At 48.5% G+C, this 18,117-nt stretch overlaps 1 protein-coding gene across 1 annotated transcript in view; it reads right to left on the bottom strand.

Annotated features, from left to right (window-relative positions):
- Nucleotides 1-12,295: 12,295 nt before the first annotated feature.
- The window catches only part of AACS (acetoacetyl-CoA synthetase), a 36,121-nt gene continuing 30,299 nt past the window's right edge, over nucleotides 12,296-18,117 (bottom strand). The window contains exons 16-18 of the mRNA XM_039724720.1: nucleotides 17,458-17,516; nucleotides 16,122-16,324; nucleotides 12,296-13,577 (exon numbers count right to left, since the gene is read on the bottom strand). Coding sequence (XP_039580654.1) covers nucleotides 13,440-13,577; nucleotides 16,122-16,324; nucleotides 17,458-17,516 — 400 coding nt within the window. The 3' untranslated portion in view covers nucleotides 12,296-13,439. The remainder of the gene's footprint in view (nucleotides 13,578-16,121; nucleotides 16,325-17,457; nucleotides 17,517-18,117) is intronic.

Here is an 18,117-nt window from a genome sequence, read left to right as displayed (position 1 = left end):
CGGGGCCGGGGGGGCGCGCGCCGGGCCCCGCGAGCTGCGGGAAGAGCGCGCGCGCGCCCTGGCGGCCACCGGGGGCAACTGCGGGGGGGGCACGGGAAAAGGGCACCCCAAAAACTGCGGGGCACCCAAACACTGCGGGGGACCCCAAACACTGCGGGACACCCCAAAAACTGCTGGGGGGGGAAGGGGAAAAAGGCACCCCAAAAACTGTGAGAGCACCTCAAAATCTGCGAGGGCACCCCAAAATGTGTAAGAGTATCCCAAAATCTGCAAGGGCATCCCAAAAACTGTGAGAGCATCTCAGACAGTGTCGGAGTATCCCGAATGGTGTGAGAGCATCCCGGGGGTGGGAAAAGGGCATCCCTCGGGATGTGGGGGCATCCCGAACGGTGTCAGAGCATCCCGGACAGTGTCACAGCATCCCGAACGGTGGGAGAGCATCCTGGAGAGCTGTGTCACAGCATCTCGAACAGTGTCAGAGCATCCCGGACAGTCTGGGAGCATCCCGAACGGTGGGAGAGCATCCTGGACAATGTCATAGCATCCCAAATAGTGTGAGAGCATCCCGAACAGTGTCAGAGCATCCCGAACAATGTCACAGCATCCCAAACACTGTCAGAGCATTCTAAAGGCTGTGCAAAGGGCATTGCTCTTCAAGGAGTGCAAGAGCGCCCCAAGGGCTGTGCAGAGGGCACCCCAAGGACTGTGAGTGCCCCAAGGGCTGTGCAGAGGGCACCCCAAGGAGCCTGAGGGTGTCCCGAGCAGCATGAGGGTGTGCAAAATGCTCTCCAGAGGTGTGGAAAGGGAGCCCCAGGAGTCTGAGGATGTGCAAAGGGCATCCCAAAGGCTGTGCAGGGGGTGAGGAGCGAGCCCAGGGCAGTGCCAGCCGCACCAGCAGCGTGCCCAGGTTGTCCCCAAGCCCCCGTGCCCCCGGGATCGCCCTGAGGGCGCTTTGCCAGCGCAGCCAGGCATTGCCTGTGTCCTCTCCCTTGGAATGAGAACATCTCCCGCTGCTGGGGCTGGAATTCCGCCCCAAACCCTCTCAGCCCTGACTGCTGGGAGTCGTTGCTGCGATGGAAGAGGGAAGGAAAAGCAGAGGGAACTCCAGACCCCGCCCCTGGGCTCTCCCGCAGCTTTGCAAACGCCTCTCCGAGTTTGATTTTTTCCCCCTCCCTGCATAAACAAGCTTTTCTGGAGTACTTGCTGTAATCTTGTTTGCTCCGTAACCACTCCTAGGAATGTCATAAAAAATTTAGCTCTAATATTTTACCACTCCACACAAACATGAACGTGAATAAATGCTTATCTCCCACGGAGGGCAATGTGCAGCAGCGTGAGAGCACATGGGAATCAACCTCAGGCTGGAGGAACCGACCCACAGAGGTGGGCAGAAAACAAAACCCAAAGATTTGGGTTCCTCAAAGATCAAACTGTTAAATAAGTATATAAAAGGAGTAAAAGGCAGTAATGAAGAGCATCTTGCTGTCTGCCCTCAGTACCTGATCTAATAAAATACAGCTGGAATGTTCAGCTGCTCGTGGAAATGTGGTGATCAAAAATAAGGGAATCAGTTCTTTAGACACCCCATTTCTTTCTTGGGAGTGTGGGGGGTGTTGGGTTTTCCAGCTGGAGGTACAGGGGCTGCCCCTGGGCCTGGGGGGGTCAGAAAGAAACCTGCAAAGGTTTGTGCAAGGGGCATCCCCAGCTGTGTGTGAGCTCTGCCTCAGCTGCAAGCCCAGGGACAGCAGCAGGACCCAGGGGGGCACAGGGAAGTAGGAAACAATTCCCTTGTGCAGCTCAAACCCTCAGCTGGGGTACAGAACCCTGTCCCCTCACCAGCCCCAGCCCTGCACACAGCCAAGGGCCTCACCTCGCCTTCAGGGAAGCATTTAGACTTCACTCCATCCCTGCTGCACATTTTTAAGTGGGATTTTATACCCAACATGTGAAAGAAAAGCCAAAGTGAGAAATCTTGCAGGCTGACAGCGTGCTGACAATCCTTCGCTTGCAGAGATCCAGGTGCACTGGCTCAGGGAGAGGTGCTCATCCCCCATCCCGTTCCTCCCATGCAGGACCAGTCTGGCTCTTCCAAAACTGGCTTCCCACACTGGAGCTTGAGGTGGACAGCCAAGCCCTAGCGATCCATTATGTGCTCTCAGCCTAATAAAGCTGGGAGATCTTCTCCGGCCACTACAAAATGCTTTAATGCTTTTACTGCCTTTTAATGAAAGGTAATATTCTGGTAAGAGTGAAGTGGAAACATGAATTAAGTGGTGTCTGCAGACTGTGGGAAGGTTGCTTGGCAGTGCCCTCTCTCCTTCCCACAGCTTTCCTCGTTTGTGTTGCAAGAAACAAACCAAACCAAAACCAAAACCAAACAGCAATAAACTCCTTTGAGAGCTTTGGGCCGAGCACGAGGGACTGTGTGCAAACTAACAGGGAAGAGGGAAGATCTCACAGGAAAAATGCATCAGAATTGGGGGTTTTCCAGGTCAGAGAGCACCTTGTGGGGGGAGCCCAGGGCACAGCAGCTGCTCCCATGACTGGGGGTGCTGAGGGGTTTTGGGGAGCAGGGGGGCAAACCCCTTGGAGACCCGGCTGCTCACCAACCACAGGGACAAGCAGCACTGATGTGCCGCCCTGAGGTTAAAAGAGGAGGCCTGAAAACCCAGAAGGGGATTATTGGGAGACACAAAAACCATGAGGAAGAACTGCAGATAAATCACAAAATCCCAGGCAGCTGATGGAGCGCAGCTCCCTCGTGGAAGCAACAGGACAATGAGTGCTCCTTGGCTGAGTTTGCATATTTCATGGTGGGAGTTTCTGCTCTCCAGATCGCTGCTGAGCCGTTCCCAAGCTCCTCAGCTGGCTTACAGCATGGCTTGTCACTCCCTGTCTTCTTCTGCTGCGGGAGCATCAAAAGGTTCATGAGGAGACAGCCGAGCCGCCCGTGTGCCGTAATCTGGGTCTCCCATATGTGAGCCTCAAAATAATTCTTTTCCCAAAGGAGACTTTCTGTGGAGTTATTCTGGTGGGATGTTGCTACACTTCCTTTGTGCTGGCGTGACTTTGCACACAGAGGCAACCTGTGCTATGAAAGACTTGAAAGACTTTGCAGCATTACAGAAAGCTGTTGATTTTCACATCACTCACATGTCAAAGATGGGAAGCTTCGGGAATGCCCCTAGGAGAACAGAAAGAATGGGAAATTTAAAGATGTTTTAAGGCATTAGGAGGCAAAACCCCAGCTGGGGGTTAAGGGGAGGTAAGGATGGGGGCCAGATCCTGAGCTGTGTTTAGACTCTGATTTCCTGGGGGGAATAAGGAGCTCGAGTAACCCTGGAGCTCTGCACAGCAGGAGATATTGATCAGAGCTTTGCACAAATGACATTTCCGTGTCCTATGACGGATGTGGAGCTTGAGATTTAAATCTTGTGTGTGCAGAGAGGCAAAAACTCTGCCAGTGGGGCCATCTGAGGAAACCCTGCCCCTCTTAGTGAGCTGTGCTGTCCCACTGACCACGCCTGCCCACTGCCTGCCTGCAGCCTGCAACAGTGTGAGAGACAGCTCAGATTTTGCCAAAAATTCATTGCATCCACTTCGCAAAGTCGAGAAACACTGGGGTAATGAATCCTTGGGCTGCTGCATGGAGGCTGGCGCTGGTGGCTGCTGAGATGGAAGTTACTGACAGCCTTGGAACATTGCCCCGATACAAAAAACGGGATCCTCGGGGGTCTGTCCCTGCCCGGCGGCATTCCCAGGGGGAGGAAGCGAAGGGAGCAGCGGGGAGGAGCCGCTGGCCGTGAATCACAGGTGAGGGATTCACCCAGCCCTCCTCAGCAGAGCCTGCGAGCCGGGCAGCAGCTCAACCACAGCGCTGCTGTGCTGGGGCCTCTCCTCCTTTTAATCATCTTCTCGCTCATTATCCTCAAAGCCTCCTCCCAGAGGATGGAGGAGAGGGCTCGGCTCGCCGGAAGGGAGAGGGTTAATCACCCCAGGAGGAAAAGCGCCGAGCAGTGGGAATTGTGGTGCCCGAGCACCTGCAGAGACTAAAAGGTGACGAATTGCCGCAATTTCTGCTTCCTTCTTCACCTGTATTTGATTAAATTGGTTTAAGACAGGTCCGAGAGGAGACCGGCTGGTTTCTCCCTGGGTAATTTCAAACTCCTGTGTGGGGCAGGTGGGGGATGCCCGGCAGGATCCCTGTGCTGGGCCAGCTGGAAATGCTCCGGGCCTGGCAAGTGTGGGCACCCTCCGTGCCCCTGCCCTGGCCACGGCCCGGCCATCACCCTGCGAAGGACAGGGCTTGTGAGCCTGGTCCCTGCCCCGCTGGCCATTCCTCCTCTCTGCCTCCGGCTGGGAAGCGCCGAGAGGGAGAGGAGGGGGTGGGAGCAGGAGAAATGGGTTCTGAGCTTGTGGTGAGGAAGGGGCTTTGCTGCTGTGGCTGGGAGAGAGCACAGGAGGGATGTGTCAGGGGCCAGGAGTGCACTGGGGGGACAGGAGCACACAGCCGGGCAGTGGGACGGACAGAAGTGCGAGGGAAGTGTGTCCGTCCTGCCTCAGAAATCCTGCGGGCAGTGTGTCCGTCCTGCCTCAGAAATCCTGCGGGCAGTGTGTCCGTCCTGCCTCAGAAATCCTGCGGGCAGTGTGTCCGTCCTGCCTCAGAAATCCTGCGGGCAGTGTGTCCGTCCTGCCACAGAAGTGCAGGGGGCAGTGTGTCCGTCCTGCCACAGAAATCCTGCGGGCAGTGTGTCCGTCCTGCCGCAGGATCCAGCAGGAGCGGCTCAAAGGATGGACCATGAACACCCCGCTTCCACCAAGTCACGGAGAGCTCTCGGGAGCCACTCAGAGTCAGAACAAAACCCCTAAAAACTGAGCAGGAGAAGACGGGCAGGTGCTTCCCCCAGCAGCCCGGGGCTCCCAGCACAGCCGGGGGTTCTGCCCTTGGCCAGGCTGCACCGGCCCGCTCGCATCCATCCTTCCAGCAGAGCCAAAAACCAGCGCTGCACCCAGAGCTGAATGTGGGCACGGCGATGGGAGGGACACAGGCGAGCCGCTCGGGAGGAGGATGAGGAAGGCGCAGCCCCCTGGTGCCTTTGGGCCAGCGGATGCTCCCGTGCCTGCGCTCCTCCAGCTGCTTTTCCATGGAAATCAAAACCAACCCAAAACATCGAGCGTTTTCCATGCAGGTCACAGCCGGGAGACTTCCCAGGTAGCTCCATCAGGCAGGGGCTGCTAAAAGCAGGAGTCGCAGCGAGCTCGGCGCCTGCCTGCTCATTAAAGCAGCCTTTGTGCTCCGGGAAGGCGCATGAAAGGCGCACACGGGCCCTGCCACTCGCACAGATTCCTCCTCTCATGTTCGCTCGCTCCCAGCTAAACTCAGCAATGCCTGCAGCCGTCAGCGGGGCTGCTTCAAAGGCAGCCAGGAGGGGAGCGAGCCTAATCAAGGCACAGGGACCGGCCCGGGTCCCTGCATCCATCCCTCCCTCTCTCCCCGAGCTCTGCTGCTGCTTTGAAGACCTGTCATCCGTGTCGCCGCTCCGCTTCACCATTTATGCTGAGAGGCTTTTGCCTGGAATATGTGTGGTTTTCTGTCTTCTTTTTTTTTTTTTACTTTTTTTTCCGCCTCCCAGCGGAGCTCTGGGGTGTCGGAGCAGGGGTTTTACAGAACCGTAAATAAAATAAACCGCAGGGAGGTGGCCCCGGTGTCCGGACCGTCCCCACCCAGGCCATCAGCTGTGTAAACAAAGAGATTTATTTTTTTTTTCACAACATGAGTGCTAAGCGGGCTGTGTCGAGCACCGGGATCTTTAGAAATCCGTGTTTCTCTAATGAAAAGGAGGGACTTTTGCTCCCAGGTGCGCTACAAAAATTAATGGATATTATGACTGTAACTACTGGAATCAAATGCAGAGCCGTGTGTCCTGCAGCCCTTTCGCGATTCCCGCAGCTTTTTACAAGGCTGTTTAAAGGCTGTTTACACCTGCCCCTGCCTGACTGAAGCCCAGCAGGAATAAAACCAATATCGGGTGGGCAGGGTGAGTTAGGAGCAGCGATGCTTTAGCAGGACCTGTTCAAGAGCTGGCAGCAGGCAGGAGGGTCCTGCTGGCCTGGGGGGTCACAGGGAACCCATCCCAGCCCCTGGAATGGCTCCTTTGGGCCTGGTGTCACTGTCCCACGCGGGCAGGGGACACCCCATGGCCAGCGGGTCCCTGAGGCAGTGCAGGGCATGGAGGCTGGGGTGGAAAGCTCCATCAGGGAATTACTCCACCATAACACGGAATTCTGTGCTGGAAGCACAAACACCTCCAGCTGCAGCCGGGTGCCTCCATGGAGCCCAGCAATGCCTCTGGATGGGGTTTGAGGAGCTGATGGAGCTGTCTGCTGTGCCGTGAAAAGCAGAGGTGTGAATTTTCTCCCGTTCTGTGCTTTAATCTGAGCGAGAGGAGCGCGGCTGCTGCCACCGCCACGTCCCAGCTGGGCTGAGGAGCCACAGGAGCCAGCACAGCCCAGCAGCCCTTCCTCCCTGTTCCTGCATGGGGAAAAGTGCCTGGCTGAAATTTTACGTGGTTTTATTAATGGGTCACCAAACTCAGGTCAGGGGTGGGTGTGGTGGGAATCCTGTGCGGGGAAATTCGGATTGGGACTGGCACGTGGCTTCAGCAGCTTGCCCTCACAAAGGTGTTTTATTAATTACTTACAGGTACTTATAGTCTCTGTGCTGGTTTAATATTTCATCGTGTTTCCATGCAGATGCAGGATGAGATCCCAGAGGAATCCAAATTTGGGGCTGGGTCTGTTAATGGCACCACTACATTTGCTAAGGAGCTGCCCCAGTGCTGCTCGTCCCTGAGATTTGGATGTGGTGCACACGACGACGTGCAGGAGGAATTATTCATACCAAAAAATCACTCCTGCCCAAATTAGCTTCTGAAAAAGGTGGCTGTAAATGCACTGGGCCGTGTGAGCCATGAGCTGCTGCTGAGCAGCTGCTCAACAGGAGCAGATCCTGAGCGGCAAAAGGGAATGCTGGCAAAAAAAAAGGCAGCTCAGGGTTATCCAAAAGTCACAGCAAAACCAGCTGCTGGGCAGGGCTGGGCTTGGCCGACAGCATCTGCCATCAGCATGGCTCAGACTGGGTTCTTGAGAGGGGAGGAGAGCTCAGCTCAGCTCAGCTCAGCTCAGCTCCACCTGCCCCTCCTTGGGCAGCACAACTTCACCCTCATGGCATGGCCAGGGGGGACCCAGGTGGTCCCTCAAGGTCCCTTCTGCCTCCAGCCTGGAGTTCTGAGGAGTTCTGAGGAGAAGAGCAGAGCTGAGGGCAGAGCTGGGCTCTGTGCTGGCAGGGACTGCTGGCCCCGCTCAGCTCCGGGTGCACCTTGCTGAGCTACCAGCAGCACAACAATTGATTTCATTTATTTTTTTTTCTATTCTAATAAATGAGTGGGAAATTTCCACTCCTTGGATCAGGAGATGCTCTGAATATTTATGTTATTGTTCACCAATTGGAAAAAAAAAAAGGGAGAAGTGCTATAAAGGAACATGTTTGGTGACCCAGTTTGAGTGGCTCATTACGATTAGATCAAGCTAATTGCCAGCCTTGTATTTCATTTGGCAACTTGTTAAGCTAATTGAACAAAATAAAACTAATGAACAATTATAATGAAGTTTATAATTAGACCATTGGAAAAAAACTCAGCGTGAGAATATTTAAGGCATAATGAATGTGTGGGAGGTTTGGGAGGGGGACAGTAAATTATGTCACTCTCTCCCACCAAAATCCTTCTTCCCAGGTTCTTGGTGCATTACCTATTCCCAAACCATGTCAAAGTGGCTTTTTCTTTATTATTAATTACCTGAATGCCCTTAATGTCCATAGGTGGCATTTCCAGGGATCCTAAATCCAGGAATCAGCCTGTCAGTGAGGCAGCTCAGAGTGGCCATTATGTGACACCCCCAGCTCCACCTTTACAATCCAGGTCTCCATTAGGGATTGGTTTGTAATCCTAAAAGTGAAAATCAAGCATTTGGAGCAGGCAGAGGAGTTCCCAAAGCCCAGCAAGCTGATCTGTCCTGTCAGCACAGAAACCTGGTACAGGAGCCAGCGAGGCTGAAGGGGGAAGAACAGAAAGAAAAATGCTCTCTGCCTGATTAGAGCCATTTTTAAAAATAGTTATTTTTGTCTCATATCTGAATAAACCCATTCCAGCCCCCTTTCACCCCCTGCTGCTGAAGCACAGAAAATTAAATACCACGATAAGACTTTCTGGAGTTTCAATTTGCAGGTCAAGCAGCTACCCACCAAAACCTAATAAAATTGTCACACCAGGCTCTGCATTGCTTAAAAACTTCTCTTCCTCCTGTTTGTACATGAAAGTAATTAGTTCATCGAGAACTCAGTGGTAACTGAGGGTTTGCATCAGGGAATAAAGGCAGAAAGTCTTCAGCTGGGGGAAAATGTGTTCAGCCTTTTCTCCTGCATGTCTGGAGGGTCCCAGTGCTTCTGGCACTCTGAAAGCAAATCCTGGATTTCAGCAGGAGCCAAGGGCCACGTGCACAGGGCAGGGATGAAGCACAGGTGGTCCTGGAGGAGCAAAGGGTGGGAGAGGAGGAGAATGAGCCCTGGAGATGAAGCAGCTCAGCACTGATCCCCCTCTCTGTAACCACTGTAATCCCAGTGAGGGTAATGTTCTTCTTGCCATTCACAGAGCTGCTTTATTGTCACAAAGATTAAGATAATACACTGACTCAGGGAAAAAAAATCATTTTTCTGAGCTATCAAAATCTCTATTCCCCTCCCCTGTTTTAATTTGAGCTGCATTAGGAGAAAACCTCTGTTTCTGCAGGCATGTCTCAATATTTTTATGCCATTAGAAGCAGCTGTCCTCTTAATGTAATTACAGGTTTCACCAGGGGAGTGATCAGATCCTGGTAGCAGTGGGAGGTTGAGGCTGTCTGAGGCTCTCCAAGTTCCATCACCTTTCCATCAGCCTTGGTTTGGGGTTTTTTTTTTGCAGGTGTTTCCTCACCTGCCAGCCTGGAGCTGCTGGGGCTGCAAGGGAATTTTGGCAGGGAGGGTGTAGAGACCATGGCCAGCCCTTGCAGTGGCACCAGCAGGGTTTAAAAATGCCTTTCCCCACGAAAAGGGGCAATTTTCCACAGGAAAAAAATTGCTGAGGATGGAGGGCAGGGCTGAGCTCTGCCCCTGCTCCCTCCTTTGGTGTTTTCCCTAAAAGCTCCCCCACACCCAGGGCTGTGTGCTGCTTTGGGCATTTCCTGCCTCATTTCCCTCCCCTCTTCCATGCACACACCCTCTAAGTACAAAAAGGCTGAGGAAATGGGAACAAACCCTGAAGTGAAGCATGAAATGGGCTCCATGACTTAGGGCCATTTAAAGCCTTGCTTGGCATTTGCATCGTAAGGACAAATCCTGTACAGGAATCTCTCCTATGCTTTCCACTCCTGCATTAATTCATGAAGTGTCATGTATCTAGCATATTTTATTATACATGAGAACCAGACAAATTAAAATTCCCAGCTGAGTATCACATTTGTACACTCAAGGCTGCCTCCTTCAGCTCTGGTGAGGGTGGAAGTGACACGGGTTTAAACTCAGCTCACCTTTCAAACCCACTCAGTGAAACCAAACCAATTCTCCACATTTGCCTCCCTTTTCTTCACAATTTATTTCCATTTAGCTTTAACCTCTTTGTAGCTAATAGAAGGTGAAGATAAATACTCTCCTGATCCTTGTCAAAACACAGGCTGGGAATGCTGGAAGCAATCAGTGCCTTTGTAAAACAAAAACAGAATAGGGATGGAACTGGGGCATCTTGAAAAGTCCCTTCCAACCCAAACCATTCCCTCCTTTTACAGCTGTTCTCACCAACAGCACTGTTATCCTACAGCAGCCAAAATTAACTCCCTTTGAATCTACACAAGAGGGAACAAAACTGGAAAAGGGATTTTTTTTTTAGTAGATTCCTCATTAGCAACGTGAACCTCCTCACATTAGTGATGTATACCTTAATACGTTATTGTAAATTAATTACCAGTCCTGGAGATGATGTTTTTTTCCAAGGGACATTATCCTTTCAGCTGGAATCTCAGGCTGAATGCTGATAATCCTCTTGAACTTTGCAAAACCACTTGTCAAAAGTAGCAGGACGAGAATTCGTTAAGGTCTTCTAATTAAGAAGTACGAGGCCCAATTAAGCTCTCACTAATGGGCTGCCCAGCCCAGTGCAACAAGGGCGTGCTGAGGATTTTCCCAGCCCCTCCAGGGCTGGTTCCTCTCTTGAGTCCCTCCCCAGCTGCTGCTTGGGGAGAATTTCTCGGTGAGAAATGGTGTGGAGAGCTGGAGCTTTGGGACAGCTCCTTGTTCTGCAGCTGGAGAGGGTCTGCACCCCCTGAGAGCATCCCAGGGCTGCTCCCCTCTCCTGGGGGTGACACAGAGTGTGCAGAGCAGAATGCTCAGGCTGATGTGGATCATTTCATTATTGGGACCTAAAGAGGCCCCAGATTCCCAGCAGGAAATGTGTGTGCTCCCCTCAGCTCCCAGGCTGCCACTCTGGATCGTGGCCACCCTCCACAGCAGCTCCCACCCTGCTTTTGTTCCTGGGAGAACACAGCCTGGGACACGGAGCTTCCTCTTTCTACAAAAAGTGTACAAGAAAATGAAGTTACAGCTTGTTGGTAATAAATGAGCTAAAAATTGCCTTTCTCTGGAAAGGAGAAGGATGAACCAAGCAATCTCAGATTGATCCTGCTTTGCAGGATCCAGGCAGCCCCTCCCAAGCTGAACCATGGCAGTGGAGGAACTGCTCAGTGCAGAACTCCAGAGGGCACCTGCAGGAATTCCAGAGCCTTTTCCTCCTGAACCATCTCTGCTGGGGCTCTCAGAGGTGGCCCAGAGCATTCCCTCACTCCAGTGCCCCCAGCCCAGACCCCTACAGCTCTGTCTCAAGTCTCACACGCTGGCACTCCTTCCTCCTGCCTTTTAAACCTAATTTTAATGCCCATTTACCCGTGTGAGTGACTGCTCAGCTCATAAATGAAATACTTTTAAATATGTACGCACTAAACTGAAAGACAATAATGGCCCCGGGGAAGTTGCATTCCATCAGGCAATTACCTGTGTTTTTAAAACCACTGTGCAAGTAATGCACACAACCCATTTCTCCTGCACATAACAATAAACAATTTTATCAGCTGTGCCCTGCTTGGGCTGCTGTGTACCAGCTCATTTTATTTCCTAGAGAACCACCACGAACCAGGGAAATTAATTGAAATCATAAGGCAGCGGGAGGGGGAAGCACCTGCTCTAACAGGAGCTGACAAAAGCACATTTCTGAGAGGGGAGAGATAAAACCACAGCCCCCCAGGGCAAATGGGCTGATTCCATCTCGGAATTCGGGAGCCACTCCCAGATCTGCTCCCAGCCTGGAGCTCCTCTGCTCTAATTGAAGCTGTTGAACGTTTAAAGTCAGAGCTCAGAGCCACTTCCAGAGCCAGCTCTATTTGCATGCCACACATCCCACTGAAATCTGCACATGGAGCTTTCCAGGCACAACACTGGGAACCTCAAATTAGAAATAGGCAACAGGGAAAAAAAGGAAGAGGGCCATGCACTCAAGGTACAGCAGCCCTAAGGCACCCAGCCAGTGTTTCTGGGTAAAATTGTCATTTTCAGGGCAATACAGAAGGAAAATCTATATTTTTGTTTGTAACTCCTGTCTGGGAAAAGCTTTGAAACATCTGACAACTACAAAAGATCAAATTATATCCATTAATGAAACTTTCTCCAGTGTTTGCAGCATTATAAAGGATTAGAAAAAGCAGCCTCTAGGCATTGTATAGGCTCTTAATGTATCTGTGCTTCTAAACTATCTTTAATTAATGAAAGAACCCAAAATTACTTATTAATAAGATTCTTCTGTGGGCTTTGTAAACCTCAGACATTTTGCATGAATTAAAGAACAATATAATGAAGTTTTAATGAATACAAAGTCACAGTTAATGTAAAATTTATATATAGCAAGCCAGAAGGGGAAGGAATTTAAAAGTACTTTTAATCACAGGTTATTGGCAGCTTGGCTAGCTCCTTTTTATACTTTTCTAATGGGTGCTTGGTATTTTTATTACCACTCCAGCATGGCCTGACCTGGTACAGCACAGAAAGTTTTGGACTGAGCTGGACTCTGATTAAACCCATTAAAATGAGAAACAAACGAAGCTAAAAATGATTTCAGGACAACCAGTCAAAAGGAAAATAAAGACAGCAACAGATGAGAGATGTAATATATAATTATTATATATAAAGAATTGATTCCTTTTAATGAACTCTTTATCAATGCTGAATGCATCCAACACAATTGTCAGTACAGTAATATTTCACTCACACAATTCAGATAGTGCAGGAGACACTGAATGCCAGAGGGTTGTACAACTACTGCAACTGTCCTTTATGGGAAACAAAACACTTTAGTGCTTCCATGGCACTGTTTCAGTAAGCTCAGATGTTTCATGACAGCATTTTTCCCTTTATAAACTGGAGGGTTACAGACCTAGAAAAGGGGCCTCTCACTTCCAACATGACATTTAGTAAAAAAAGTTACAAAACCCATCAGCTTTTAATAAAGAAACACTCTGGAATTCCTCAGCTAAGCTTGGAGCCAAAAAAGAACTTCAACCAAGGAAGCAAAATGTCTTCTAATTATGTTAATCCACAATATTGTCAGAAATGCCATGGAAATAACCTGGAGTTACCCAGGAATGAGGAGGAGGGGATGCTCCCTTCACCTCCTGAGCCCCCAGAAGTCTCTCAGCCAAGAGCTTAAAATAATGAGAAGGCTAGAGCACAAAATGAAGCAGCAATTGCCCCCAAAGGTACCATGAGGCATTTCTGGAAATGATTCTGAGTCAAATGGGTTCAGTGCATTATGATTTGGCTTTATAAAAACACCTTAATGCACACTACACTGAGAACACTTATATGGTTCAGGGGCAAGGGGTTAAAATCTCTGTGTACTCCCTCACAGGGACAAACACAGGGATGGAAACATGTTGCTAAAAATCCAGTTAAAAAAAAAGCAAACATTTTATGAAAGAAATATTCTGTCTGCAACTATAGGAGCTCCCATTTGATGGGCTGCTGATGTAAATCTAACCAGAAAAGATGCACTCATATATATAAAAATCAAAACAGGCAGGTTTCTCCTTCCAGGCTGGAAAAAACTCCAAAATATATGGCATATTTAACCAATAAAAGGGAGCTAAGCTTTACCCAAGCCTTTCATAATGCACTTCATGAAATATTTTCCTTTTAAAAGAACCACTGGTATTAAATAGAGCTTTTTCTTTACATACAGTATTGGTATATACAAAACAAATACAGAACAAAGACAGACACAAAAAAAAACCAAACCAAAAAAGCAACTTCAATAGTCTTGAAGCTCAGGAATATTTTGGTAGAGGTCCAAAGCCTCTGGGTTTGAGAAAGCTCCCCGCTGCTCAACTTCTTTCCCTGCAATTATTTGCTTCACAGCTACTTCCACTTTCTTCCCATTTACTGTATACTGAAAAACAAAACAGCAAAGATAAAATTACTTTTTTTTTCCATGTAGTGGTTTTATGAAAATATTCATGAACCCCCCACCAATTCTAGAACTCTATCAAAATTTAGCAGAATGCCTTCTCTTCTGTTACACTTGAAGCACTTTCTTCTGAAAAATCACTTCAAGAGTAGGTAGAATTCAAAGAGTTTGTGTCAGTTTATTACTCCTACTGGCAATTCTGTGAGAACATGATCAAGCTCCAATATAAAACAACAAAACCACGGTATAAACACTAAAAATATTTGGTTTTTATGTTCTGACACATCCAATGTTCAAACAGTTTTGAATTTTTTAAAGGTAGGCTCAAAAAACAAAGCCCAACTGCACTGGGCTTTGGAAGAAGAAAAGCAGGATTTTCTTATCTGAGTTGGACAGTTTTTCTAAAAGGGTGAAGTGAAACTGAGCTTAAATGGTCCTCTACACATTTCAAAACAAACCATAACAAATAAAATAAACTGGAACCAACAGAGGCTTCACCCCACTTGTGAATCCCTCAAATTCTATTACATTGTGTGACTCAAGGAAGACCCTGCAGAATAAAACCTGATTCTTCTCAGGATCCGAGCTGCAATTTGTGACCCAAAAGGAGGATGAGCTGCAGTGTGAGCAGGAGCAGCCCAGGCCTAGCTTGGGTGAGCTCTGGTTTTAGAGGCTCCAAGGCTTTCTGAGCCCCTTCCTGGTGCTGCTGCCACTGAGATTTTGGGGGTGGCAGCTCTGCAAAGCTGACACACAAATCCCTTCCCAATGTTCCTGCCTGCCCCAGGAGCCCACCTGCCTTCCTGCTCCATCTGCTGGGGGAGAGCCCAGGCTGCTCCTGGCCTCCAAAGCCACTGAGCCTCCTGAGTGAGCTCCAGGCACCACATTTATCACTGCAGATCACTCAGAACAGGGGAAATACCCCTCAGCACACCCTTACAATATTGTCTGGATACAAAAAAATCAACTTTTCCTCACTAGATCTGCAGAAGTCATGTGTAACCCTACCCCTCCTGAGCCACCTTCATCTCTTCTCAACAATCAGCAGCTCAATTGTCACTCGTGCCCAGAAACCACAACAGCCCAGTGGCCTGCAAGGGAACTGCCCTCTTTAAGAAAAGATAAGGCTGTTCAAGGTAAATTAGTTTACTTTAATCAATAAAGCCTGTGCATGATGAGCAGAATGTTTATTTGGTCAGGACAGAACTAGACAGATTCACGCTATGCTTTAAATACTAAATATCCTACTAAAAGCATGGTTTGTGCTGCTAAATCACCTCAGCACAGCTGAGCTGTTTCTACCAGAACAGTGTCAGGATCAGATTGTGTTTTCAGATGAGGAGTCAAGCACATTTCCAAAAGTAGCAGAAAATAGACAGTTTCCCTTCCTTCCAAGCAAAACTTTTAAAGAAAGATGAGAGACAGCTTTGATCACTTCACCACTGGCAGATTTACCTGAAAGGTAATTAAAAATCACTCAATTCAGTCAATGTGTGAGCTAATTAATGATCTAAGCAGGCTCTCCTGAGGGCAGCCCATCCCAAGCACCTCCCTGCTGTACACTGAGGTGATCCACACAGTTCACAAGTTCAACACTCCACACAAGCTGAGCTGCAGCCCAGAAAATGGGAACTTCAGGGAATTTTACACTCATGCAAAGACATTTTGAGCCAAGGACTCAAAATCTCCCAACAGCACCCTGAAACAAAATGAACTCAGGAGATCAGGACCAGATTCCTCTGTGGAGCACACAGTGTTGCTGAGCCCTACAGCACTTCCACATGGAAAGTTATCCTGCAGGAAAGGGGTGCCAGGTTCAGGTGATGGCTCTGAAGTCTCAAGTCTTTTGTCTGGACACACTCAAGTCCATGTGCAAATGGAGTGGAGAAAACCACACTCTGCACCCCCATTCTGCTGCTCAGAGACACTGAAACATCAGAGAGGGCTGGAAACCAGATATTCCAACTAAAGGGCTCACACAAAGAGCTCCAGCAGAACAGCTTCAGCAGACTGAGCATGAAGAACCTTCAGCTGCACACATTTCTCCCCCTGAACAAGCACAACAATTTCATTTTAATTACTGTTACAGTTAAGACAGTGATAGAGCTCCATTTAAGTGGCTAAACAGATGTAAAAGTGAAATGGTTTACAAGATGATCTTCTGAATTTGCTGAGTGCTCTCAGCCTTCCTAAGAAAGTCACTCCTAACAAGAAAACAAAAACAAAATATGCTTATGGATAGCCAGAAAAGCTAAAGTTAAATGACCTTTTTAATATTTTCTCTTAAGAGGTTTAAGAACACACTATTGAGAAAAAGCAACCCATTTAAAAAACAAAAACCATGCTTAGCTGAAGAGGAGATGAAAAGCTGTTGCTAGGCAACATAGCCAAACTATTTATAAAGCTCGAATACACTTTTGAGATGCTAAAATTTCCACGTACGTGGGTTTGAAGAGCAGTGACAACTGCTCCCTTAATTACTATTCAAGGTGACAAAGAAAACAGCAGGCAGCCTTTTCCCTGACATACCGGGATGCCTTTGGTCTCCAGGATGAGGCTGGGGACGTGCCTGGCGGAGAGCGCGGCGCGGATGGCGTCCTGGATGCGCTTCACCAGGCTGCGGCTGAAGGCGTGGCTGGAGGCCATCTTCAGGAACAGGATCACCCTCTCCTCGCCGTCCTTGTTGTACTGGGGCACGCACAGGCTGTCAGACACCTCCTCGAAGGCTTCCACTGCAAATGGGATCTTTGTTAGAGCTGGGCGTTGTATCGCGGGGTGCCCCGGTGAAGGGAGGAAGGATGAATCTGACTCCGCGTTCTCAGAAGGAGAATTTATTATATTAAAGAGTACTATACTAAACTATACTAAAGAATACAGAAAAGATACTTACAGAGGGCTAAAAACATAATAATGAAAACTCATGACTCTCTCCAGAGTCCTGACACAGCTCAGCACTGATTGGCCAGCGAGTCAAAACAACTCACATGAAACCAGTGGAACAATCTCCAAGCACATTCCACATGTGAGCACAACACAGGAGAAGCAAATGAGATAAGAATTTGTTTTCCTTTTTCTCTGAGGCTTCTCTTTTTCCCAGGAGAAAATCCTGGGAGAAGGGATTTTTCCAGAAAATGCGACTGCCACAGCTGGGCTTTGCGGAGCGTTCTGGACACGCGGTTTTGGTTATTATGGAATACAAACATCACCTCCCCTGCGTGGGCAAAGGGAAACAGGCACCCTCTGCCTGGGTTAGGCTTCACTCTGCCTGCTCTACAGTTTCAGCTCTTATGTGAAAATCCAGGTTTAAGGACCACTGAGGTCCATACAAAAGTTTACTGTTACTTTTGCGACAGAAAAGCTGTTTTCTCTGGCTTTCCCCACTGCAGCACACACAGGGGACAAAGTCCTGGTGACACAAGAGCAAGGAGGCAGCAGGTCCCTGAGTCTCGCCCTGAGTCTCAGACAGGGACAGTTTCCCCCCTGTCACAACAGTCTTTGAAATACAAAGCACAAGCTAAAGAACTACTTCTAATTATAAGGAAAGGTACAAAAAAAACCAGTGTCAAGAGCTTGCCTTGAAGGGAAGAAAAGCCTGATAGGTCAGGGGGAAAAGAAAAAACCTGCTTCATAAAATGTTGCTTTTGTATGTCCCAATGAGTCACATCCCACCCTACAGATACTTCAGGAAAGCAACCAGTTTCAATTCTACAAAATCACATTTTACTGATACTAACATACTCTGTACTGTCTCATTTGAAAAACAGCAAGTTTTTTCTTAATCGTTCTAAACAGCTTTTTAATGCTTAAATTTCAGATTTAATGCAACAATGTCATAGCTGGCAGAGGTGGAAAGTTGATTTCATACCTATGTTATAGATTTCAGAACTTCCAAATCTTACTCCATTTGGATTTAATGTACCATCACTGAAAAATCAGAAAGAAAAAGAAACATTAAAGTGTGATTACAGCTTGATCAAGAGGAAAAATTGATGCAATTAAGCAAGTCACTCTAATGAAAGCAAAACCACATTAGAAACAGAATTTTAAGAGAATTTCAGTCAAAAAGACACTTTACTCATTAGAATGAATCTGTTCAGAGAACAGCAACATTATTAATTCACTCAATTTTGTTTCAAACAGCAACTTTGAAATGCAAACAGTAAATTCAGCCTCAGTTGTGATCCTGGATGTCTGTGAGCACCGACACAGGCACAACTTAATACCTGCCCTTCTGTGAGGAAGTGTTGCTGTAAAACAAGGTGGTGGCAAAGCCAAGACCACAAAAGTTCCCCAGTTCAGCACCTTGAATGTGCTGCACTCTCAATCCCAACTCCTGGGACCATTATGAACCATGGAACAAAACCATGTCCAGTCTTGTGTTCATAAATACCAAAGTGAACCTCAAAATGAGCTCCCTTCCCTCAAATCCAGCTGCTCTAATTAATTTAAGGGTTGAAACCCATAATATGAGAGTAAATAAAATTAATATAAAGCTAACAAGGGTGGCAGAATCATGTGCATTTTA

The sequence above is a fragment of the Passer montanus genome, unplaced genomic scaffold, assembly GCF_014805655.1.
Source record: "Passer montanus isolate IOZ18808 unplaced genomic scaffold, ASM1480565v1 scaffold53, whole genome shotgun sequence".
Classification (NCBI taxonomy): Eukaryota; Metazoa; Chordata; class Aves; order Passeriformes; family Passeridae; genus Passer; species Passer montanus.
Note: the sequence above shows the minus strand (reverse complement) of the source record. Positions and strands in the feature narration are given on the sequence as shown.